General features: G+C 38.7%; 1 protein-coding gene across 5 annotated transcripts in view; it reads right to left on the bottom strand.

The window, feature by feature from the left end:
• CASK (calcium/calmodulin dependent serine protein kinase) overlaps window positions 1-27,251 on the bottom strand; it is a 385,638-nt gene that overhangs the window by 86,388 nt on the left and 271,999 nt on the right. For 3 of the 5 annotated variants that reach the window (XM_068962176.1, XM_068962178.1, XM_068962179.1), the window contains exons 10-12: window positions 15,477-15,576; window positions 12,005-12,022; window positions 1,507-1,628 (exon numbers count right to left, since the gene is read on the bottom strand). In XM_068962176.1, coding sequence (XP_068818277.1) covers window positions 1,507-1,628; window positions 12,005-12,022; window positions 15,477-15,576 — 240 coding nt within the window. The remainder of the gene's footprint in view (window positions 1-1,506; window positions 1,629-12,004; window positions 12,023-15,476; window positions 15,577-27,251) is intronic. The other 2 variants (XM_068962175.1, XM_068962177.1) reach the window with 1 other exon arrangement.

The raw sequence follows: 27,251 nt of genomic DNA, 5'->3' as shown, positions 1-27,251 counted from the left end.
GTGGAAGAGACTCTTCCTGCTCCTCTCCTTCTCACCTACTGCAGTTGACTGTGATGTGAGCAAGAAATAAACTTCTATTCTGTTAAGCCACTCAAATTTTAGGACTGGATGCTGTAGCAGTTACTCAGTCTTGAATTAATACATATGCTATGTTAAAATATGTAACTATTAAAAATGGTAATTAACTTGATCAAATCTATGGATAGAAGCAACTGTGAGATACTATACTTGGTGGGAAGTTGAAACATACTGTGACACTCTTAGCTTGGCTTTTCCCAAACTGGTCCTTACCAATTTGGCAGGATTGTGAATGAAAATTCTCTGCCCAAATTAGTTTGAGAAATGCTATTAGAGTTAATTGGGTTTTTTGCTATAGGACATCTTAGAGATGCTATATACTAACACCCGTTGTGAATCCATATAAAGGGAATAAAGAACATAGCATTTCCCAAATTTACATAGCCAGTAAAAAATTTTAATCAATAATTTTTAGATCTACTCCTCTCTCTTGAATGGTAACACCCACAACTATCTCCCAGAACAATGCTCTGTAGAATACATCATGGGAAATTTTGCATTAGTTTAATTCATATAATATGGTTGATTAATCAGTGAGCACCACAAAGTTCTAGGCATCCCAAAGCAAATTTTATTCTTATTAAGGGAAGATTTTTCTTGTAAAAAGACTAATATGTACAAGTAGACTAATGTGTGCTAAGAAAGGTATTTTACTTAAAAATATGACTGAAATGAAGGCAGATGTGAACTGTTAGCTTCTGACTTGTACCTGTCAGTGCAGTCTGTCATATTTAATAATGGAATATATCCTTATGTTTTAAAGAGAGACACCGAGTTTATGAAAACCAGCAATGTTAAGTATGAGATGTGTGTGTGAATAGAGTCCACTGCACAACATCTTGGAGAAGGCAATGGCATCCCACTCCAGTACTCTTGCCTGGAAAATCCCATGGATGGAGGAGCCTGGTAGGCTGAAGTCCATGGGGTCGCGAAGAGTTGGACATGACTGAGTGACTTCACTTTCACTTTCCACTTTCATGCATTGGAGAAGGAAATGGCAACCCACTCCAGTGTTCTTGCCTGGAGAATCCCAGGGACGGGGGAGCCTGGTGGGGTGCCGTCTATGGGGTCGCACAGAGTTGGACACGACTGAAGCGACTTAGCAGCAGTAGCGCAACATCTAACTTAATTCTCTCTCTCCTATAACTCATGTTTGAGGTGCAATGTTTGAAAACAATATTTAGAAGCAATGAGAGGCAATCACAGCAAAGCTCAACGGATTCTTCTAAAGACACATATATACTTATTTTTTTCCACTGGACTTGTTAGGCTCTGTTGCATTTCTACCATATATAAGAGACTTAATTTCAGTTATGAATCTATGACGGATGACTTCCTGCATTTCTCACTGATGGGCAGCAACTGAAAAAGGACTGTTATGGTAACTATTCAGTTTACCCAAAAAAATTAATAAAGAGAAAGACTTACATCTAGTAGTGTGTGAAGATGCTGATCCTGGAAAACACTGTGTAGAAAATCTAAGTCCTTTTCACTGCAGTCTGTAAGTGCATGAATCTCTTCCAGGCTGTCCAGCACCTGTGACACTGCTCCTAAGGGGAACAAACACAACAGAAACAGCCAGTAGAGAAAGTCAATGTCAAACCCACCTTAATAACCTAAATCTGACATTTCAGAACTGTGGACTAACACGTTTCAAAGGTTCATGTCTATACTGGAAAACAGACTTAGATGTGTTTCATATCACTTAATGATAGAGTATTTGCAGTGAATTTATGTTTTTAACAATGTATTTGCACGTTCCTCATTTTTCAAAGTAAATTGCCTCTTGTCTTACTTGGATTAGGGCAATTCATCAACTACAACTGAGCTACTAGAAGATCTGGGTGCAGAAAGTCATACATCAGAAAGAGACTGTGGGTTCCCAGGACTCCATGATGTTTTGAAATATGATAGAAATAATGGAGGTGGTCATTTCACACAGGGGCTTTCCAACAAGAACAGAAGGTGAAGCCAGACGTAGATGTGAGGGACAAACCTTCAACTGGGAGCTCCTGCTATGTAAATCCTTCTAAGGATTAAAAAAATAAAAAGATTTATTTAATTATTTAATTTGGCTGCGCTGGGTATTAGTTGTGGCATGTGGGATCTAGTTCCTTGACCAAGGATTGAGCCCAGGCCCCCTGCACTCTGAGTGTGGAATCTTAACCCCTGGACCACCAGGGAAGTCCTCTTCTCAGGATTTTTAAGGCTCAAACTTAACTAGCAAAAATCCCACTCCATTCTTTTTCCTCCCTTTACATACAAAGTCAGTTGTTCTCAGTTAATTGGGCCCCCTTTTACTAAGGATAGATACACTGATTGACACGTCAGAATACCATAGTAGATATTAGGGGAAATACTTTTTGTAGGACAGTGTGGTCACTTTAAATTTCTTCTAATAACTGGGAATCCAGAGAGATAGTAACACAGTCACTTAGCCTTAAAGAAATGGTTAGCCTGTTCTACTCTGCAGACAACACGCACATATGCACTCCAGAGAAAGAAAAGCACCCTGAGAGCCTACACTTCAGGACATTAGTGTACATAGTGTTAGAGACATTCTAACAATAGGTGCCTCACTGCACATGTAAATCTTAAATCTGTAGTTTTCAACCAGCAGCAATTTTGCCCCTCAGGGGGACATTTGGCAATGTCTGGAAACACTTTTGATTGTCACTACTATGATGGTAGTCAGAGGGGGGAGATGGGGAATGGGGAAGAGTACTACTTTTCCAGAAGGCAATCTGATAATTTATATCAAAGAACCTCAAAAATGCTCATGCACTTTAATTCAGGATTTCTATTCACAAAAACTTACATTAAGGAAAAAATAGGAATTGTAGAAAGATTTGTGTCAGGATATCTATCATATAAAATGGATAAATATCTAATAATTACAGAATGATTACATAAACTATAGAACATCCACGAAATGGAATACATAGCCACATGAAATTCATTTTTGAAGAATTTTAAAGACAGAAATCTGCATGATATAAAATTTCAGAGAGCAGAAGGTAAAACCACATAAACTGTGTACCCCCAATTATAACTGAAAAAAATACAAATTCAGAAAAAAAACCCAACAGAATGAAAAATACCAAAAAGATAATAGTAATTATATTTACTTTCCTGCTTCTATTTCATTCTGTGTTTGTCCATATGTTCTAAGGTTTCTACAATAGAAAAAAAGTTGCTATACAAGCAACTGCTTTTTGTAGTATTTAATTATGTTAAAAATTTGGGGCTTAAGACACATTAAGTGGTTATCTATGTGGAAATTACTGTAGTTAATTTTTAAAAATATTTGACTTTTTCCCTTTCAGTTAATTGTAGATCCACATGAACTTGTAAGAGATAATATGGGAAGATACCATGTGCCCTTCATCCAGTTTCCCCAGTGTGGTAACATATTGTAAACTGTCATATAGCATCACGAGGAATATTGACATTGATATAGTCAAGTGACAGAATATTTCCATCACCCCAAGGATCCTTCATGTTCCCCTCTTATAACTGCAATAATTTCCTTCCTGCCCTTCCTACCTCCTAACCCCTGCCTGGCAACTACTAACCTGTTCTCCATTTCTATAATTTTGTCATTTCAAGGGATCTATATAAATGAAACAATATGGTGTGTAACCTTTTGGGACTGGCTTTTTTGACTTAGCATAATTCTCTGGAAATTCATCCAAGTTGTTGCATGTATCAATAGTTTAATCCTTTTTATTCCTGGGTAGTAGTCTATGGCAGGGATGTGCCACAGTTTACCATTAATCTGTTGACAGGATTGTGAATACTTTTAAATTTTGAATAATTACACCTACCAGGCTATTGGTATGCCTTCATTGAAAACAGTAAGTGGACACTAAGTGGAATAAAAAAGGTACAAGGCAGAAACCAGTCCTCATTTCCCCTGCTAGTCTTAAAAGTGTATTAATCTAATCCACTTCCTTCTCCCTGCTCATCTCAGGACTTTTACTTTGTTCTGAGAAGGAAAAAAAATCTGGAAATTAGTTAAAAATCAGGTCTCTTGTCATCCCTCACTAAAAGCCTTGGAAAGCAACAGGTGATGTGAAGAAATTAGTCCCAAATATTCCACTGAGTCCTTGATCCCGGTACATCATCAACAACAGAATTATATGATGCCAGGTTTATAAAGTTACTAAAGCCAGTTCTAAGCTTTTGGATTAACTGCAACAACAAAAATACTAATGAAATGTGTATTTTTTTTTGTATATTAAAAAACTTAACAGAGAGCAGAGAAAGCTAATTACTATTTTCACTCAGTTATCTTAGTGGAATCTTATTTAGTTTTTATTGTCTCTATCCAGCATTGCTTATGCTGATCTATTCTATCTATATCTATTGTATTCTATGAAGTAGTTTATTAATACTATAAGATTAAAATAAAACAAGCTTGTATCTAGCGAATACTAAGATGGAAAGTCTAACCACTGGGAAGCAACTTTGGCTGCATCAGACTAGGGACGTATCATTTGTTGGTTTGTGAACTCCAAAAGCTCTGTGCAATCCCTGTCCTACAAGCATCTCCATGCATTATCCAACATGTGCACTTGCTCACTCTTCATTTCTGTGCTGTGAGGTCCTTAAGGCAGGCCAATATTTGATTAACTTCATTATCTCCACAAAGTATGCCTTGAATGAAGTATTAAAGAAACAAGGAAACAGTTTTCATTTCAATCCCAAAGAAAGGCAATGCCAAAGAATGCTCAAACTACCACACAACTGCACTCATCTCACATGCTAGTAAAGTAATGCTCAAAATTCTCCAAGCCAGGCTTCAGCAATATGTGAACCGTGAACTTCCTGATGTTCAAGCTGGTTTTAGAAAAGGCAGAGGAACCAGAGATCAAATTGCCAACATCCACTGGATCATGGAAAAAGCAAGAGAGTTCCAGAAAAACATCTATTTCTGCTTTATTGACTATGCCAAAGCCTTTGACTGTGTAGATCACAAGAAACTGTAGAAAATTCTGAAAGAGATGGGAATACCAGACCACCTGACCTGCCTCTTGAGAAATCTGTATGCAGGTCAGGAAGCAACAGTTAGAACTGGACATGGAACAACAGACTGGAAAAAAAAAAAAAAAGAACATGATGTCCTAAGGCAAACATTTACTTGAAAGTCTAAGACAATTTGTGAAAATAAAGTTTCCAAATAGCCAAAAAAAAAAAAAAAAAAAAGAAACAAGGATAAGAGCAGTTCCCAATTCCTGAGTGTTTGTGATGTGCCGGGCACATCCCCAGGACAACATAGTAAGGTAAATACAGTACCCGACCTTTCTAGATAGGGAATTGAGGATCAGAGAGATCAAGGAAGGTCACAGCTAGAAGTGGTAAAGCCAGGACTCAATCCAGTGTGTCTGGATCCAAAGTGTATGTGCTTCTTGAATTTCTATGGTAACTGGCTGGATTAGGAAATGGAGGGAGAACCTTCAACACGAAGTGACACGTGGTTTATGCAAGTGACACGTGGTTTATGCATGGATATGGAGGTTAGAAAAGAATTTGAATCCTACTGGGTGAGACAGGAAGCAAAAATTTTATCACATGTTCCTGCTTTTGCCAGGTATGAGGCAGGGGTTTCAAGGAAAACAGATATGATCCCCGGTCTCAAGGAAAGGGCTCTCATGCAGGTGTATGAAGTAGGCACATTATACCTGGAAGCAAATGATTTAGAGGAGGTAAAAACTAAAGTGGCACAGAAACAGGCTGCCCAGGGAGAAGCTGGGACAGTCTCAGAGGAGAGGTGAAAGTTCAAGTCACTCAATCATGTCTGACTCTTTGCAACTGAGTCAGTTCCTAGGCAGGTTGATAAGAAGTCCGGGGTCTCTGAGGAGGAGAGAGGGGTCTGGGATTCTCAAGGAGGAGGAAAGGACAAACATCTTTTTTTTCCCCTCTACATTCCTTAGTCTTAGTCATATAAAACTTTATTTTTTTAAAGCCTGGAACTGATGATTACACACACACAAAAACAACTCAGTTTATACTAAGGATTATATAACAACAATGCATCTTACTTGAGGAAAGGAACCCCTTTCCTTCCTGAAAACCTTCTGACTAATCTTGTGATCTTAAAATGTATATTATGGGAGTGGGTCTGATAAGATCTTTCTATTGTTAGGTTATAATTCTGTCATCTTAAAATGTAAATTGTGGGAGTGGGTCTGAAGTGAAGTGAAAGTCCCTCAGTCAGGTCTGACTCTTTGCGACCCCATGGACTATATAGTCCATGGAATTCTCTAGGCCAGAATACTGGAGTGGGTAGCCTTTCCCTTCTCCAGGGGATCTTCCCAACCCAGGGATCAAACCCAGGTCTCCTGCTTGGCAGGCAGATTCTTTATCAGCTGAGCCACAAGGGAAGGGAGTGGGTCTAGTAAGATCTTTACAACCTTGAGACATTCTTTTGATTTATTGTAATAACCAATTAAAAAAGTATAGAACTCCCTTTTCTAAGACTAGTGAGTGGGGTACCCTCTGTCCTCCTTCTGATATCTATGTCAGAAGCTTTCTCTGTCTATTTTCATACTTAATAAAACTCTGCTGTACAAAAGCTCTTGAGTGATCAAGCCTGGTCCCTGTTCCCAAAGCTAAATCTTTGGAGATCATGAATCCGACATTGTTCACCTTAAGCTATCACGATCCCATCGACTATACAGTCCATGGAATTCTTCAGGCCAGAATACTGGAGTGGGTAGCCATTCCCTTCTCCAGGGGATCTTCCCAACCCAGGGATCAAACCCAGGTCTCCCACACTACAGGCGGATTCTTCACCAGTTGAGCCACCAGGGAAGCCCAAAGAGGATGAGCAGGAATTCAACATCTCCACCTAGGTTTCCAATCTGCTCTGACAGACCCAGTGGATGCTTTGCTGGAAAGCACAAGGGCAACTATTAACCTGTGTCTCTAGTAGGTAAGACCTACCAGGTCAACAGGTCTATTTAATTTCCTTGGATCTGTCACCTTTTCTGAATTGATTTATAGTCTGATCTTGTACCCAAATGTGATTAACTTTGTAGGTTTTCAATCATGAAAGGCAGTATTTCCACAGGTGTGCTCAAGTTGCCTCTTTCAAGCTCTGAAAAGTGTCCCTAATTTAAAAGTTTCTGTCATTAGCTAGGAAACTTAATAGTCCTTATTCCATCCCTCCTTTGTCTTTTCATATTGAATAAACACATATTTTTGGTCTAACCTCAAGATCTTTCTTTACTTTTGATTGTTTTAACACCTCTCCTGACACCGTTTCTAGTTTCGTTCGTTCGTTCTTTGAGTATGACCAGCAGAACCACATCTCACAGATGGGTAAACCGATATCTGCAGTTCAAGTCACGTAAAATCTCATAATTTTTCAATTCATTATAAAACATTAATATACACAAAGACATTTCTGCGGCTTTTCCATTGTTACTGTTTTACATACAGAGGCAGAAGTAGTAATTAATGTAACACAACAACACACACTGGATCTTAAGTTGTCACTCGTATTTATTTTGTTGATCAATAACTGTCATATCTGAAAGAACTACTCAGTTTTCTCAAAAGCTGAAAAGGATTTTTTTTTCTATAAAACCCCTGAATGAACTTGTGACTATCTTGAAAAAAAAAATCAATAAATAGTATGTAAGTTCACCTCAGAGTACTAGGTATTCCATTCACTTTTGTTTTCTAGGCTACATTTTGCAGAGTGTTTTGTACAAAAAAAACACTAATAAAATATGTTTGATTAAACTTATTGTTTTCTTCTGAAAGTAGCATCGACATACACACACTACCATGTATAAAACAGATGGCTGGTCAGAAGTTGCTAAATAACCCTGGGAGCCCAGCCTAGTGCTTTGTGACAACTGAGAGGAGTGAGATGGCGGGGGGTCAGGGGGGAATTTAGAAGGGTGAGACAGATTGGGGAGGAGGGGAGGGAGGGGATATATATATTATTATGGCTGATTTGCATTGTGGTATGGCAGAAACCATCACAATTTTCCTCCAATTAAAAATTGTAAAGGAATTTTCCTCCAATTAAAAATAAAATAAAAAATTACTGTTTTCTGAGCAAATTATGAAGCATTGAAAATAAAATATTGTAATAAGAAATATGTAACCACAGAAAAGTTTATTTTATGGCACTGTTTCCTAAAAGTCATGATGAAAATTATTTTACTACTTATATTTGTATAACAGTTTATAATTTCCAACATGTTTTTTATGCTTGTTATCTTATGCGATTCCGCCATAACCCTGCCCTGAAGACAAGTGTTTCTATATTTGGAAAAAAAGGAGGCTCTTTCATGTTAAATGACCCTGGGGCCACAGCAGTTGAGTTGTAGAACCCAGGCCTCTAGCACCTAGTCCTTCCACTACAGACTGATCCCTCCTGAAACCATGCCCTCACCAACACACGTGAATACATCTCTTGGTCTAAACTTTCACAATGATAAATTTATTAGAAAGTAATCAAGCTCTGTCTTTGGAATAGTATTTTACTTTAGCTTCTGCCTAATTCATTTGGTCATCAAGTTTGTATCTAAACAATAGGTTAATAATCATACATTTTAACTTTGAACATTTCTACCTTCCCCAGGAATCTCATGGATACAACTTTCTCAAAAGTTTTCTGCTACTGTTATGAAATAATAATCAAGAAAGCATAAATATGTCAACTGTTTTAAAAATATGCTTTAAAAACTTTGAGTCTAGAACTGTTTCGTTAGAAGTAGAAAAGTCTCATAAAAATGTTGACTGAGTAAAAATAACCTGAAAGGAGGACAGAAAAATAAATAGTACAATGCTTAAACTGTTCTCAGTGTTAAAGTAGGTAGAGTCTGTCTTAAAACTATTTCCCCCAGCTTTACTATGAAAAATTTCAAACATATAGAAAGTTGAAAGAATTGTATTCACTACCTAGATTCTACAATTAACAGTTTGCAATATTTGCTTTATCACATGTCTATCCACACATCAATTCACCTTATTTATCATTCATCTCAAAGTAAGTGGCAGAGTGGTCAACATTAGTACATTTCACCTCTAACTAAACACATCGGCATAGATTTTAATACTCCCCTCTCTTTCTCTCTCTCAGGTAAAATTTATATAGAGTGAAATGCAAAAATCTTAAGTGTATCATCCAATGAGTTTTCATAAATGTTATACTGCATATATCTGATAAACAGTATATATCCATGTATGCAGTTATTTCAGTAAGAAAGATTTATATGTATACATTTAAAAATTATATATATAGCTGTAAAACCCAATATCACTGAGCAAATTCAGTATCTCAATCTAGTCTAGTTTCACCTGGAGAGTTATCAATAACCTCTATTTCCTATTACATTAGCAGTCCTATTTATATAACACTGAATCAGTATCACACATTCATATCAACCACTCAAAGTCCTTCCTGGCAAAAACAGTAGCATTACAAAAATCTGCTTACTAAGGTAAGATTAAGTTAAAATTCATCAATTTTGGTGTACATTTTCATCACTCCACAAAAGCTCCTTCTTTGAAGTCAACCTCTTCCCCTTACCTTTACCCCTGGACAACAGCTATTAATCCCATGGTACAAAGCAAATTTTGTTATTAGTCAAGTTATAACCTATAGTGAATCCTGTAATGAAAATTGTATTTTGGACTTAAGCATCTGTGCTATATCCAGTTCAAGTTATGAAAACTTACACATGGTGATAAATGCATTAGATTCTTTATGTACAGATTATAGTTGTTTTTGTTGTTGTTTCAACCCCATGGATTGTAGCCCACCAGGTTCTTCTGTCTGTGGGATTTCCCAGGCAAGAATACTGGAGTGGGCTGCCATTTCCTTCTCCAGGAGATCTTCCCGATCCAGGGACTGAACCTGGGTCTCCTGCACTGCAGGCAGATTCTTTACTGCTGAGCCACCAGGGAAGCCCATTGATTATAGTGCAGAGGGCTTAAAATTTATTAGTTAAAAGAAGCAAAAACTCTGCAGATGTATTTTGTCAGAGTGCAGATACCATAATTCTAATGCCATTATACTTGTTAAAGCAATCTATATTTCTAAATAGCAACATTGTTGGGCACAAAGTTGTCAAAGTACCTTAAATAACATTATGCTGGTTGTTAATTGCCCATTCATATAAGGCTTTTGGAGAAGGAAATGGCAACCCTATCCAGTATTCTTGTCTGGGAAATTCCATGGACAGAGGAGCCTGGCGGGCTACAGTCCATGGGGTTGCAAGAGTCACACATGATTTAGTGACTAAACCACCACCACCACCACCACCACCATATAAGGCTTTCCAACTAAGGAAAAGCACTACTTGATACCTTCAAGATGCTTTCATTCCCAAATGACACAATAGATCTACTTGATTAAAAAAAATAAAAAGAAGGGTACTAAATCTAGAGAAACAAAACCAGTTACAAATGGGAAGAGTCTTACATTTCAATGGTCATTAACATGTACATAGTGGGCAGCCTCTGAGATGGCCCCCAAGATCCCTGACTGCTGGTATTCATGCCCTCATATAATCAGTCCTTTACCCTGGAGTGTAGGCTGGACTTATTAACTCACTTGTAACAAACAGAATAGGGCAGAAGGGATAGAATATCATTTCTGAGATTAGGTTATAAGAACGGTGGTTTCTGTCTTGGGTACACTCTCTTACTTTTGCCCTCTCTCTTTGATTATCTGTGCCAGGGGAAGCAAATTTCAAGGCTGTGAGCAGAACTGAAGCCTATCAACAACCAGGTGAGTGAGTGTGGAAGAGGATTCCCTCTACAGTTGGGCCTTCAGGTGAGATCACAGCTCTTGATGACATCTTGACTGCAGAGTCATAAGAGATCTTAAGCCAGGGGTACTCAGCTAAGCCATGCCCAGATTCCCGACCAACAGAAACTGTGAGATGATAAATGCTGCCTTGACATTATTCATTAGAGATCAACAGATAACTAACATATGGTGAGCTTTTTATATTAAATTGGTTGCAATTTGAGCTACAAGTAACTAATACAAGAAAGGGTGACAATGAATTTTGTTATTAGCACCCAGATTTTCTATTTATCTTTGTCTCTTATATACTTTCCCCCCAGTAAGCACAATGCTGAAGTAAAGATTTATTTTATTGCTTTAACTGAAATTATTACTGAGATAATTGTAGATTTATATGCAGTTGTTAAGAAATAATATAGAGATCCCGTGTATACTTTGCTCAGTTTACCCACTGGTAACTTTTAAAAAAACTACTGTGTAATATCACAACCAGAATACTGACATTGATACAATCCACCCATCTCATTTAGATTGCCTTAATTTTACTAATACTCATTTGTGTGTATGTAATTTCTTACATACATTTTACTTTACTATTCTCACTTATTCAAATTATATCTTTTTGTAATTAAAATCTAGCGATTATATTATTCTTATGTTCTTTCTGATGGTAGAAGTTGTTAAGAGACATAAATCCAGGAGTTTATTTCATAGCTCCATAGCAATGCTGAAAATAGTAACAGAGAGTAATAAACACTGCTTATAGATTATATAACAATTAAAGGAACATTCACTTACCCTGAAAGGTTTCTTGAAAGCAAACTATAAAATAAATTGTTAGCCTTCTCCCAGAATAATGTATTTGTGCTGGAAATTAAGATGTGAAATAATATTAAGTGTGCTTAAAATTTTAACACTGCCTCTTTTTCCTCTTATGAAAGAAGTGAGAAGTTAGTAGTATTTGTGTTACAATGCTCCAGGAAATCAGTACATCCAAGTTTTTATTCTATGGCCAGGCAGTGTTAAAATTCATCCACAAACATCTAAGCAGAAACAGCTGAGGATAAAGTCAAGCTGGTTATGAACCATGCAAAGCCAAACACTTTTGCATAAAAGATAAACCTTAGAGGAAAACAAAGGGATACCTACTTTCTGCTGCTAGAAGTCCTAGGAGGAAGGCAGCATATGGACAAACAACAAACAGTATGATTTTAGAGCAAGCAGGTTATCAAGCCACAGTTGGGCTCAGTAGATGAGCCACAAGAAGCAGAGTCTCTTAGCTGAGCCCCAAGTGAGCCCTTGTGTTCTGAGAGCACATTTGCTGGGTTCTGAGTCTGGTTTCTTTGATTTGAAATATAAGAACAGAATATTTCCACTTGGAATTGGTAAATAACAAAGCAACAATAATACACTGTTTATCTTAAGATTAAGCCTAACAATTTCTGGAGAATGTATAACTGACTTATTTCAATACTCAAAATAGGAAAAAAACCTCTTATATAAAAATTATTTTACAATGCAAACAGCATACCTAAACATGTTAAACTCTTCTTTAGAGGACTGGTTGATTTGTTTCAATTATTTTTTTCCACTGTTAATGAGAGGCTCTGTTAAATTTTTTTAAAATTATAATTATAATTTTGAATAGAATTTGCACTAACACAGGATTGCCAGCTTTCAATTTGGTCAAGCAAGGTCTTTAAGAAAAAAAAATTTACCAAACTACCATTCATTCTTATTTCGTAGAAAGAACAGAAAAGGCATTATCTAAAGATGAAAAACAGTCTATCTCAAGAAAGGACAGTTGGTGACCTTATACTATTTTCTAACTCCTCTTTCTCCAATCCCTCACCCCTGCCCGACAAGCACATGCTTTATCATTACTTTTCTCTTTTTGAAATGGGTTTTCTGGAAGAACTCTCAGGTAACAATGGAAAGTGCTTTATGTTTTGTACTGTAAAACAAACTCATGCAAATTTTGACAGAAAGACAGTGGAAAGGACGACATTGGGAACTTAAATGATGGAGAATTAAAGGACTAGAATTAAATAGAGAAGAATTTAGGCTTGAAAATTGAGAAGAATATTAAAAATAAAAATACTTTGAAAAATTAAAATATAGATGTGCTAATTATCTAGATAAAATAAAAGCTTTCTGCAACCAACCATATAACCATTACTTTTACATTACAGTTGGAGAAAAAAAATTGGCAAAGATAGATATTTGGTAAATAATGCTGACAATAATAGATAACGCCTCCCTTGAAATGGCTTAGTATTAAAAGTTAAAAAGCCATCACAATATTGTAAAGTAATTATCCTCCAATTAAAAAATAACTTAAAAAAGTTAATTTTAGGAACATATGAATAATTCCTGGTAGCCATGTGAAATTCAGGAAAACATTAGAATTTTCTTGAAAATTTTCCTTTGTTTTGACATCTGACTATATAAAAATTTTCTCTTCATTTAGTTAGGGTAGATGATCAGACACATACACTGTATAACAATTTTATCTTTTATTGTTAGCAGCTGAACAGTGCCATTTAAAAATATTTTAGAGACATTTAGCATATCAAATGGATAGACTGCTTTTAGGATCCTTAAGATGTGGAAATTTTAAAAAAGATAGGATGAGACGACAGGAAAGGGAAGCAATAAGGAATGCAAAATTGTGAATAACTAATTTGAGGGCTTGCAAGACAGTGCAAGAAATTTCTTTTTTGTTTAAAAAGCAAGTACTGTAATCAGAAACTATTTCAAAAATATCATTTAGAGATTATACTGGAAAAAAACAGAAAAAATTGAGCAATGAAAATGTATTTAATAGAAAATAAGCATGTTTATAACTGTAGACAATTCCTTTCCCTAGAAGGAAAATCCAGCTCTTGACAGAAAGAAATACTTCAGAGCTCATTAAACTCTTGCTAAGCAGAGGTAAATATTATGGGGCAACAGTAAAGAATCAGGTCTATGAAGCTGTTGCAAGGACTGTCCTACTGTCTTCCTATTGCCAAATATGAAAATGGTACTAGAGATCTTGGCCCCAAATCTCTAAATATATTATTCCAAGTATGTGACTATATCACATAGTCACAGTACAACATAAAACTCTTATTAGATCCACTCCCCCTAGAAAGGGTTAACTGTAATCTAAGTGTGAAGAGGGAAGGAGGAGTTTCAAGTTAAAAACAACAAAAAGCTACGAATGGAGAGAACAAAATGGACTGGAAGAAAAAAACACAGACATGAAACAATAGGGAGCGTTGGGGAACATACCAGTAACACAACTATAGCCTTTAATGTGGGAAGGACTCTGGATAATTACCAAGTCAGCACAAGAGGAAAAGAGCAAGTCCTCCTCCTCAGAGTCTCTTCTTTAAGATTCCCATTTATAAAGTTTTTGGAAATCACCTTCACTCAAAAGAGGAAGAGTCACATCCCAATTGGTAAAGGTCAAAATGAGGAACTATATAGCTGTTGGAATGGGAAATTTGATCCTGTTATTTTGCACAAGGTATAAGAGCATACCAATTGGTCAGAAACTCTGTGTACATGTGTATGTGAGCATGTATGTGCACTCATGTGTGTAACAGAGGAAAGAAGAAGCATAAATATTGACAAATGCTCATGGTTCCAACAATGAAAGAAGCATTAGCACATCCATTCTTCCTATATGGCTAGTTATGAAGGACAAACAACTCATGCTTTAGGAAGGGCTCTGGGCCCTGATTCCAATGGTAATACATGAACACTGAATGGGCCAGTGCAAGAGTACAAAAACCAAATCACCAGTACAGAGTCAACCATATGACAAGCACTAAGTAATTCTAATGAAAGAAAGAAAAGCTGATGCCAGAGGACATATGATATAGGAGTTAATAAACACACAAATAAAAATTAAAAACTAACACACATACATGCATTTGCATATACACACAAATGAGACCTATGTATTTTTAGCAAATAATCCTTGAGACTACCTCACAGTAGGATGGAAATCTGAGCATTTTAAAAAATAGTTTTGTGAACACTAGTGAGTTTTTTCAGGAGTACCTATAGACATTTCATCAAAATAGGTAATTCTTCTATGTTCCTCCCCCTTGAATGCTTGTATAGACATGCTATAGACTTTCTACAAAGAGAAGAACCTGTAAATCGTTTCAAGAGATAGATAATTCACAAGACAGGTTTACATCGAAAGATTCAATTAAAAGTAGTGTTGTTCCAAAGTCTGACCTGCTACAGTTGATATGGGGAAAATTTTACATCAGAAATTTGTGTTGAGGTAGAAGGTAATCACAAAGATTCAAGAAGACTGACTACAAATGTTGGATTGGATGAAGTGCAATGTTGGGTCTGGAGGGAGGAAAGGGGAAGAAGTATTTCCGATGTTAAAAATAAAAAGTGAAATGTCGGCTTGGAGCAGTAGGGGAAAGCAATTTTGGTATTAAAACAAAAAAGGAATCAGATACATGGGGAAGGAATCTGGCTGCTGACAAACTTCTTTAGAATTTCTTGGAGACTAGAACTAGATTCACAGGAAAAGTTTATTCATAATGAAAGAGAAAGGATGTAGACACCACATGATTCACTCTAGCGAATGAATGAATGATTCAATTACCTGAGGAGGTAGGGTCTTCGGAGAAATCTGGCAACTCTTCAGGGGGATCCCCATAGAATGAGTTGAATTTGTGACTTGACACAGCTGCTAGTACGGCACCCTAAAGCAAAGAGATGAAAAAAATAGATATTTATATATATATTAAAATTTTTCCTTTTGTTTTTGGCTGTGTCATGAGGCTTGTGGGATCTTAATTCCCTGACCAGGGATTGAACCTGGGCCCTCAACAATGAAAGCATGAAGTCTTAACCAATGGACTGCCAGGAAATTCCTGAAAATATATATTATTAAAAGAAATAAACAGCAAGGTCTTATTGTATAGCACAGAGAATTACATTCAATATCCTATGATAAACCATAATTGAAAAAAATATATAAAAAAGAATGAATCACTTTGTTGTACAGCAGAAATTAATACAACATTGTAAATCAACTATACTTCAATAAAAGCATTGATAAAAATACATAAATACAAAAAAGTTAATCACCAAATGGTTATTTAAGAAATATGGACATAGATGGACATGTTCGTTCAGGCATGTCCAACTCTTTGCGACCCCATGGGCTATAGTCTGCCAGGCTCCTCTGTCCATGGGATTTTCCAGGCAAGAATACTGGAGTGGGTTGCCATTTCCTTCTCCATGGGATTTTCCCAACCCAGGGATTGAATCCAGGTCTCCCACACTGCAGGCAGACTCTTTACTGCCTGAGCCACCAGGGAAGCCCACTGAGATGACCCAGAGGGATGGTATGGGGAGGGAGAATGGAGGGGGGTTCAGGATGGGGAACACGTGTATACCTGTGGTGGATTCATGTTGTTGTATGGCAAAACCAATACAATATTGTAAAGTAATTAACCTCCAATTAAAATAAATAAACTTATATTAAAAAAAGAATTATTCAGGAGGTCAAATATATAGGAAATGAAAGCTAGAAAAGAGGTGGCTTAAAATAATTTTGAATTCTTTTAGATAGAGCACATACACATATACCAGAATAACACTGTCAGGGATTGCAGAATTATATGAAACCATTTACATCTTGAACTTAAGCATGTACTAGACAATGAAATATTCTGCAGTCACTATAAAATGATGCACCAGAAGAGTGTTTAATGAAATGATAAGGTGATTGTGATGAATTACACAAGTTTTTGAAAATCTATAGTATGATCCTATTTTTGAAAAAAGTTAATCACACATAAAAGACTGATATATATTAAAATGTTAATAGTATTAATTATTCTTGGATAGTAAGAATGAAGTCATTTTTCTTTTTTTAAAATCTTTTTTCCTTTTCTTTTTGATACTAATAATGACTATGCATTACTCTTGTATAGTAATTCTCAATTAGGCTACCCAGTAGAATCAATTACATCTTGATTATTTTAAAGCACATGACACCTCCATTGATTCCTAGCTCAGAATCACTGTCATACTGAATCCATGACATCTCTTAAGACTACTGGGTAGAAAAATGTTGGGAATGATTGTTTCAGTGACAAGAATGATAATGTTAGTAAGTGTCCAATCACGTGAGTGTTAGGCGTAGGTCAGAATATCCAGGTGTGTTCCTGGGTGCTGCCACTTTCCATCTGCATGACCTTACTTGAGTTAATCATTTAACCTCTTGAGGTTTTCTCATACAGTGAGGATATTAAAAGTGACGTAGCTTACCCTACATGACTGTCAAAAGTTGTAATGTTTATGAAAGTGCTTTGTGAACCATAAAGCATTTTGTAAGTGCAAATTATGACTGTGTTTAGAGAGCTAAATAAACAAAGAGTCAGACATGACTTAGTGACTTATACAACTACTAATATGTAGCTAGAACCTAAGCAGAGCCTTTGCTGCTCTAGGTAGAATTTTTCACTTAGGTAGCCTGAGTATCATATCACCCTTGTAGTCTAAGTGTAAAGTAGCCTAAGTCTACATTTTAAATACTGACCTCTTAGATTTTTTTGGAAAAAAATGATGACTCTTTTGTGAATGCAGGGATTCATTAAATATCATTGATAATCAAAATCTATTTATGAGTATGTGCTCAGTCGTGTCTGACTCTTTGCAACTCCATGGACTGTAGATCAGACTTCTTTGTCCATGGGATTTTCCAGGCAAGAATACTGGAGTGGGTTGCCATGTCCTTCTCCAGGGAATCTTGGTGACCCAAGGGTCTAACCTGCATATCCCTTGTCTCCTGCACTGGTAGGCAGATTCTTTACCACTAGCTCCATCTGGGAAGCCCCAATAATCACAACAATGCATAATAAAATTATTAATAATCATTAGTAATTCTAATAACATTATTAATAGAAACACATTCCTACAAGGTTCATTTTTAGAAGGGTGGTTATGTAAGGTTTCTTTCTACAAATATAAATTGAAAAAGAGAGACAAAAGAGGGAAGGGCAAAAATAGAGAAGTGATCTTGATGATGATTCCATGCAACTTTCAGATTTCCATAAGTCCAGGGTTAACGCCTGAGAGTGTCTCATGCAGAATTTTATGAAAATAATTGTACTGAATGTTGACTTCTTCTTTCTGTAGTAGAAGTTTATTCCACTTTATATATATGTTCTCTAAAAGCTGGGTGAAAATGGAATTTGTATAGATCATAGCACATGTTTCCCACACATTGACATTAAAATCTTTAAGATGCTCAATTTTTATTTCCAAATAAAGTTCAGCTGAGTTTCTTACTATATTAGTTTCATGTTTTAAGTCCTGTTCTAGCTATTAAATACCACTGTAACAAAAGATCTATAAATACTTTTACTAGGAAAGCGCTCTTTAAAAGAGCCCTGAGAGGTAAATTCTTTTGAAACAATAGTAGCAAGTTCCTGATTTATCTGTCTTATGGTTAGCAGTTTTGTTTATTTAGCTCTGTAAACACAGTGGTGGCTGCGACGGACCGCGCAGGAGCGCGGCGGCTGCGACGGACCGCGCAGGAGCGCGGCGGCTGCGACGGACCGCGCAGGAGCGCGGCGGCTGCGACGGACCGCGCAGGAGCGCGGCCAGGAGAAGCTATTCCACACCCAAGGTCAGGGGTGGCGACTGAGAGTGCCAGGCTGCGACAGCGCAGGAGCAGCTGAGAGGAGTTTTCCCACCTCTGAGGTCAGGGGCGGCGGCCGGGAGGAGCTACCCCACGTCCGGGGTCAGGGGCGGCGGCTGGGAGGAGCTACCCCACGTCCCGGGTCAGGGGCGGCGGCCGGGAGGAGCTACCCCACGTCCGGGGTCAGGGGCGGCGGCCGGGAGGAGCTACCCCACGTCCGGGGTCAGGGGCGGCGGCGGCCGGGAGGAGCTACCCCACGTCCGGGGTCAGGGGCGGCGGCCGGGAGGAGCTACCCCACGTCCCGGGTCAGGGGCGGCGGCCGGGAGGAGCTACCCCACGTCCGGGGTCAGGGGCGGCGGCCGGGAGGAGCTACCCCACGTCCGGGGTCAGGGGCGGCGGCCGGGAGGAGCTACCCCACGTCCGGGGTCAGGGGCGGCGGCCGGGAGGAGCTACCCCACGTCCCGGGTCAGGGGCGGCGGCCGGGAGGAGCTACCCCACGTCCCGGGTCAGGGGCGGCGGCCGGGAGGAGCTACCCCACGTCCGGGGTCAAGGGCGGCAGCCGGGAGGAGGAGGGCCAAGAGGAGCTACTCCATCTTCAAGGTCAGGAGGAGCGACCTCATCCAAGGTAAGGAGCATCGGCTGTGCTTTGCTGGAGAAGCCGTGAAGAGATACCCCATGTCCAAGGTAAGAGAAACCCAAGTAAGACAGTAGGTGTTGTGAGAGGGCATCAGAGGGCAGACATACTGAAACCATAATCACAGCAAACTAGCCAATCTGATTACACGGACCACAGCCTTGTCTAACTCAATGAAAGTAAGCCTTGCCGTGTGGGGCTACCCAAGACGGACAGGTCATGGTGGAGAGGTCTGACAGAATGTGGTCCACTGGAGAAGGGAATGGCAAACCACTTCAGTATTCTTGCCTTGAGAACCCCATGAACAGTATGAAAAGGCAAATGATAGGATACTGAAAGAGGAACTCCCCAGGTCGTTAAGTGCCGAATATGCTACTGGAGATCAGTGGAGAAATAACTCCAGAAAGAATGAAGGGATGGAGCCAAAGCAAAAACAATACCCACTTGTGGATGTGACTGGTGATAGAAGCAAGGTCCGATGCTGTAAAGAGCAATATTGCATAGGAACCTGGAATGTTAGGTCCATGAATCAAGGCAAATTGGAAGTGGTCAAACAGAAGATGGCAAGAGTGAATGGCAACATTCTAGGAATCAGCAAACTAAAATGTACTGGAATGAGTGAATTTAACTCAGATGACCATTATATCTACTACTGTGGGCAGGAATCCCTTAGAAGAAACGGAGTAGCCATCATGGTCAACAAGAGTCTGAAATGCAGTACTTGGATGCAATCTCAAAAATGACAGAATGATCTCTGTTCATTTCCAAATCCAAGCATATACCCCTGCCAGTAATGCTGAAGAAGCTGAAGTTGAACGGTTCTATGAAGACCTACAAAACCTTTTAGAACTAACACTCAAAAAAGATGTCCTTTTTATTATAGGGGACTGGAATGCAAAAGCAGGAAGTCAAGAAACACCTGGGGAAACAGGCAAATTTGGCCTTGGAATACGGAATGAAGCAGGGCAAAGGCTAATAGAGTTTTGCCAAGAGAACGCACTGGTCATAGCAAACACCCTCTTCCAACAACACAAGAGAAGACTGTGCACATGGACATCACCAGATGGTCAACACCAAAATCAGATTCATTATATTCTTTGCAGCCACAGATGGAGAAGCTTTATACAGTCAGCAAAAACAAGACCAGGAGCTGACTGTGGCTCAGATCATGAACTCCTTATTGCCAAATTCAGACTTAAATTGAAGAAAGTAGGGAAAACCACTAGACCATTCAGGTATGACCTAAATCAAATCCCTTATGATTATACAGTGGAAGTGAGAAATAGATTTAAGGGACTAGATCTAATAGATAGAGTGCCTGATGAACTATGGACTGAGGTTCGTGACATTGTACAGGAGACAGGGATCCAGACCATCCCCATGGGAAAGAAACGCAAGAAAGCAAAATGGCTGTCTGGGGAGGCCTTACAAATAGCTGTGAAAAGAAGAAAAGTGAAAAGCAAAGGAGAAAAGGAAAGACATAAGCGTCTGAATGCAGAGTTCCAAAGAATAGCAAGAAGAGATAAGAAAGCCTTCCTCAGTGATCAACGCAAAGAAATAGAGGAAAACAACAGAATGGGAAAGACTAGAGATCTCTTCAAGAAAATTAGAGATACCAAGGGAACATTTCATGCAAAGATGGGCTCGATAAAGGACAGAAATGGTATGGACCTAACAGAAGCAGAAGATAATAAGAAGAGGTGGCAAGAATACACAGAAGAACTGTACAAAAAAGATCCTCATGACCCAGATAATCATGATGGTGTAATCGCTCACCTAGAGCCAGACATCCTGGAATGTGAAGTCAAGTGGGCCTTAGGAAGCATCACTAAGAAAAAAGCTAGTGGAGGTGATGGAATTCCAATGGAGCTATTTCAAATCCTGAAAGATGATGCTTTTAAAGTGCTGCACTCAGTATGCCAACAAGTTTGGAAAACTCAGCAGTGGCCACAAGACTGGAAAAGGTCAGTTTTCATTCCAATCCCAAAGAAAGGCAATGCAAAAGAATGCTCAGACTGATGCACACTTGCACTCATCTCACACGCTAGTAAAGTAATGCTCAAAATTCTCCAAGCCAGGCTTCAGCAATACGTGAACCGTGAACTTCCTGATGTTCAAGCTGGTTTTAGAAAAGGCAGAAGAACCAGAGATCAAATTGCCAACATCCGCTGGATTATCGAAAAAGCAAGAGAGTTCCAGAAAAACATCTATTTCTGCTTTACTGACTATGCCAAAGCCTTTGACTGTGGATCACAATAAACTGTGGAAAATTCTGAAAGAGGTGGGAATACCAGACCACCTGTCCTGCCTCTTGAGAAACCTGTATGCAGGTCAGGAATCAACGGTTAGAACTGGACATGGAAAAACAGATGGTTCCAAATAGGAAAAGGAGTACATCAAGGCTGTATATTGTCACCCTGCTTATTTAACTTATGTGCAGAGTACATCATGAGAAACGCTGGACTGGAAGAAGCACAAGCTGGAATCAAGATTGCCGGGAGAAATATCCATAACCTCAGATATGCAGATGACACCACCCTTATGGCAGAAAGTGAAGAGGAACTAAAAAGCCTCTTGATGAAAGTGAAAGAGGAGAGTGAAAAAGTTGGCTTAAAGCTCAACATTCAGAAAACTAAGACCATGGCATCTGGTCCCATCATTTCATGGCAAATAGATGGGGAAACAGTGGAAACAGACTTTATTTTTTGGGCTCCAAAATCACTGCAGATGGTGACTGCAGCCATGAAATTAAAAGACGCTTACTCCTTGGAAGAAAAGTTATGACCAACCTAGATAGCATATTCAAAAGCAAAGACATTACTTTGCCAACAAAGGTCCATCTAGTCAAGGCTATGGTTTTCCCAGTGGTCAAGTATGGATGTGAGAGTTGGACTGTGAAGAAAGCTGAGTGCCAAAGAATTGATGCTTTTGAACTGTGGTGTTGGAGAAGACTCTTGAAGTCCCTTGGACTGCAAGGAGATCCAACCAGTCCATCCTAAAGGAGATCAGTCCTGGGTGTTCATTGGAAGGACTGATGCTGAAGCTGAAACTCCAATAGTTTGGCTACCTTATGTGAAGAGCTGACTGATTGGAAAAGACCCTGATGCTGGGAGGGATTGGGGGCTGGAGGAGAAGGGGACAACAGAGGATGAGATCACTGGATGGCATCACCGACTCAATGGATATGAATTTGGGTATACTCCAGGAGTTGGTGATGGACAGGGAGGCCTGGCATGCTGCGCTTCATGGGGTCACAGAGAATCGGACATGACTGAGCGACTGAACTGAAATGAAACACAGTGACTGCATGTGGGCTCACAAGTTCAATGCAAAATGGGTCCAAAACAGATTGTGGATTTATAGAATTTTATTAGAGTTTGAGAGTCAACCGTAAAGATGATTCATTCTAAAGAGACGTATTTAGCAGATGAGGAAAACAGGTCCAGAGGGGCTTACTAACCGCTTAAGGTTGCTGCCAACTTAAAGAGACAGGTCAGGAGTAGACAGAATTGAGGTGTTCTGACTACTCTGGTCAGTTCAACAGTTTTTACTATTACAGAGGTCAAAAATACTTTCCTATAAAGGGCTAGACAGTGAATATTTTAGGCTTGCAGAGCATATGTTCTCTGCTGCAACTATTCAACTCTGCCATTCAGCGTGAAAGGAGCTATTTCTGTGGTCCAATTAAACTTTATATATAAAAATAGATGCATTAATTTATGAAAGCATAGAGCTCTTTATGGATAAGCATCTTATGGATTGTATCACTGACTCAATGGACATGAACTTGGGCAAACTCCAGGAGATAGTGAGGGACAGGGAGGCCTGGCATGCTGCAGTGCTGCAGAGAGTCAGACATAATTGAGTGACTAAACAACAACAACAAAGAACTCTTATGTGAGTGCTTTAGTTCCCAGATTGTATATTGTCAACCTCCCTACTATGCTGTTGCTACTGAAGAGCCTGTGGGTACAACAACATAAAACCAGATCTTCTAGTAGTTCTTGAACCTTCCCACTTTTATTGAATCCTTGTTAAAGAAGCTTTTCTATCTACTTTAGATGATATACTCCCATAAGCTTTGAGTAAAACATAACAAGTTTGACTTAAGACCATTCACAATCTGATAACTAATATTAAAGATGCAATTTTCTACTAAGCACATTAACCTAGAAATGAGAAGGAAGATTCTAAATTCAAAGAAAAAGAGAAGTACAAGTAATTAAGCACAATCATACTTGTAGTTAATAGGTCAAACATGAAAATGGAATGCTCCTCACTAGAAAATTCTGTGTCTCATTTACGGAAGTGGGAAGCAAACAACAACAAAAAAATGGTTAGCTCATACTTCTGCTAAATTAAACTACTGTAGACACTTAAGGGAGCATCGAAGTTATTGAGTAGGGAACAGGAGAGTTGAACATGGATGAATTACTGACTTGAAGACAATGTCAAAAGCCAATACTCCCTTTTTGGTGATCCATAAGTGAGCTCAGAAAAAAAAAACACCATGAAGCTTGATAGGCATGAGGGCAGGGAGGTATATTTTTAAAAGTCTAAATACAAAACACGCAAGCATGAGATGTAGAATAACGCATTGGCTTTGTACCCAAGTGGTGAGGACGCATCTAATTATTTTTTGATATACAGAGGGGGCAAAAGGCATCACGGGCACACAAATAAAAGTGTGACATAAGAATTGAGAGAGGATCATCTTACTAGGATTCAGAATACTGAACTCAAAACCTTAAAAAGGGTGGAGAGGCTGGAGAGGTTGAAGCTGGAGAGAGATGACCAAACGGCTAGAAAAATCACTTCAAGGCAGAAATGTTGAAGGACTGAGGTTGGCTACATTTAAGAATTAGGTCCTACATGATAATGAGGTAAGACCATAGATTAAATCAGAACCTCCCATGTCTCTCCATGCAACCAAAAAAGTTATCATTCAGTTTAGTCAGCTTAGCCTACATGTATTTGATACTTAAGCACAGTCTAAACATAACTCTAAAACCTAGAATTTCATAATTAAGTCAGGACACGTGATTAAAGGAGGTTGTGCTATCGTCTCTGAAGATTAAAAATGAGACTTGGTAAAGTCAGTATGGCTATATTTAAGAGCAAATGTGCGGCTTCCCAAGTCGTGCTATTGGTAGAGTACCTGTCTGCCAATGCAGGAGACTTAAGAGATGCAGGTTCCATCCCTGGGTGGGGAAGATCCCCTGGAGAAGGACATGACAACCCACTCCAGTATTCTTGCCTGGAGAATCCCATGGGCAGAGGAGCCTGGCGGGCTACGGTCCAAAGGATTGCAAAGAGTTGGTCATGACTGAAGTGACTTAGCATAGCACAAGAGCAATTGCATGGAGTAAATAACTGAGGAATCCTTTTGGGTCTGTGTAAAAGTATTTTATAAAGATGATCTTTTAATGTATATAATAACTTTCAAAAGCCAGACAAACTTTGGAAGTAATAAATTCTGCATTTCATAATCAAAAATGCATAGAATTGCTTTGCAAAATATAGGAAGATCAAACTCATGTCAGTTATTATTTATGTAACTGTTCATACCAGAATAACAGTTTTCAGTTTTCAGAATCAAAGGTGCCCTTTGGACACAAGATTTACTGCCCTGAGTGGCTGGAGCCCACCATCTTTGTGCTCATGTGCTGTCCTCTCTGGTAGTGAGAGGACTGTGGGTATAAGTGCTGGTTTTCATTAGGGCACAAAGGTCCTTGTTAAATCTTTAAGCTCTTGTTGAATTGACAGAAAGGGGAAGATTGACAAAAGTGAAAGTGCAGTCACTCAGTCGCGTCTGACTCTTTGCGGCCCCATGGAGTGTAGCCTACCAGGCTCCTCTGTCCATGGAATTTTCCAGGCAAGAGTACTGGAGTGGGCTGCCATTTCCTTCTCCAGAGGATCTTCCTGACCCAGGAACTGAACTCAGGTCTCCTGCATTGCAGGCAGATGCTTTACCATCTGAGCCACCAGGGATAGCTCAGATTGACAAAAGGCAGCTAATTATAGCTTCCTGGCTGGCCTCTCAAAGATGCTGCTTAGGGGTTTCAGAAGTCTGGCAGGTAGTAGTGCTGTACAACAGAACTTTCCGTGATGATGGAAAGGTCTTATGCCTGTACTGCCCCAAACTGTAGCCACCAGCCACATGTGGTATTGAGCAACTGAAATGTGGCTAGTGCAACTGAGAAATCAAATCTTAAATTTCATTTATTAGTTAAAATTAAAGTATCAGTAGCTACATATGCCTAGTGGCTATTGGACTGGACAGTAAGTACTGGAAAACAGCATTCCTCAACATTTTTTTTCTATTTCTGCAAAGTACAGGAACCCAAGAGACCAACTGGTAAGTCAGAGAAGTAACGCAGGCTATATTTTTGTGATCTGCAAAATCAATAAAGAAAAATTATAGGAAGTTATCAGAAATCTCCCTTCCTTTCTGTATATACAAGGAATAAATGGTTTTAACCTCTAAACTGAATTATGTGGATGCAGCTCACCATTTCCTGAACTGATTGCAATAAACTTACCCAAATATGGGATATTACTTCTATTTGTATAGAATATCTTTGACATACTTCACTATAGGGAAATTTGCTTTCTAATTCATGAACCAAAGAGGATGGTTTCTAGAACAGATTCCCTCCTGAGCCTCTTCCCTAGATAGACAAGCTCAGGCACCCACAGCCCTTTTGCATCCCCCGCCCCCTCTTGCACCGTAACTCCTTCATGTAAATGGCACCCAGGGTTAGAGTACAGGAATGCCTCCTGAAGAGACACATACCTATAGAGCACAGATTTTTCAGACAGCCTGGAGCACACAGTTTGTCCCATGCGTCCTAATATTCAGTCTGAGAAAATACAATCCTCATATCTAGTATTCTTGCCTGGAAAATCCCATGGACACAGGAGCCTGGTAGGCTGCAGTCCATGGAGTCACGAAGAGTCAGACACTTACTGAGTGACTTCACTTTCACTTTTCACTTTCATGCATTGGAGAAGGAAATGGCAACCCACTCCAGTGTTCTTGCCTGGAGAATCCCAGGGATGGTAGAGCCTGGTGGGCTGCCATCTATGGGGTCGCACAGAGTCAGACACGACTGAAGCAACTTAGCAGCAGCAGCAGTCCCGTGCTCAGGGCTATGTAGTTTATATAAGAAGCATTGCTTCTAGAGGATTTAAAAAACACTGAAGTATTAAGCTCAGTTTAATAGAGCTCAGCTGTGGTGTTCTAAATGGGAAGGAAATCCAAAAAAGAAGGGATATATGTATATGTACATGTGATTCACTTTGCTGTACAGTAGAAACTAACACAACTTGTAAATCAACTCCAATTAAAAAAACAAAACAAAAAGATTCTAGAGCTTGGTATGAAATAAAAGGAGGGGAAAAATTCAACATATGAAATGTCTGATAACCAAAATGGGGAAAAGAGTTTTTCCATTATCACTCACAGATGTAAAATAAAATAATGAAAGAAAGGAAAATAAAAAGAAATGGATGATAATTCAAATCACAAGCAGGGTTCTGTAAACATTTAAAACCTACAGTTCGAAAGATAGTCTGAAAATGATGTTAATGCTTTATAATTGTCCAAATAATCCTCTCATCAGGGAATATGTTGTGTCCTGTAGGCTGCTGAACAGGTTAAATGCCAAAATGAATGTATAAATGTGGAAAGGAACAATTTCTGATTGCTGAGTGTTGATATTATTATAACTAATAATGAGTGATAGTCTTGAAATTTCAGTAGAGTAAAATGAATAATGTTTTACATTCTGGCATAAAATAGTTCCATAACCAGAATGGGAAAAAGGTTTAATTGCAAATATAATAAACTCACTACCAAAAATACCTTAGAATTTATTCAAACAGGTATAAACCTTTTAGAAGGCGAATTATTTATAGAGATCAAATATCTTATTAAATACATGTATACATTCTGATGCCAACAATTTCAGTAGTAAACTTACCCTAACAATATAATCAGAGGTGTACAAAGATTTAGTAATAAAAATAGAGCCAATGCAACAGTATTTATGGCCACGGAAAACTGGAAGTAATGCCCATGTCCAGTA

Source organism: Capricornis sumatraensis, chromosome X, assembly GCF_032405125.1.
Source record: "Capricornis sumatraensis isolate serow.1 chromosome X, serow.2, whole genome shotgun sequence".
Taxonomy (NCBI): domain Eukaryota; kingdom Metazoa; phylum Chordata; class Mammalia; order Artiodactyla; family Bovidae; genus Capricornis; species Capricornis sumatraensis.
Note: the sequence above shows the minus strand (reverse complement) of the source record. Positions and strands in the feature narration are given on the sequence as shown.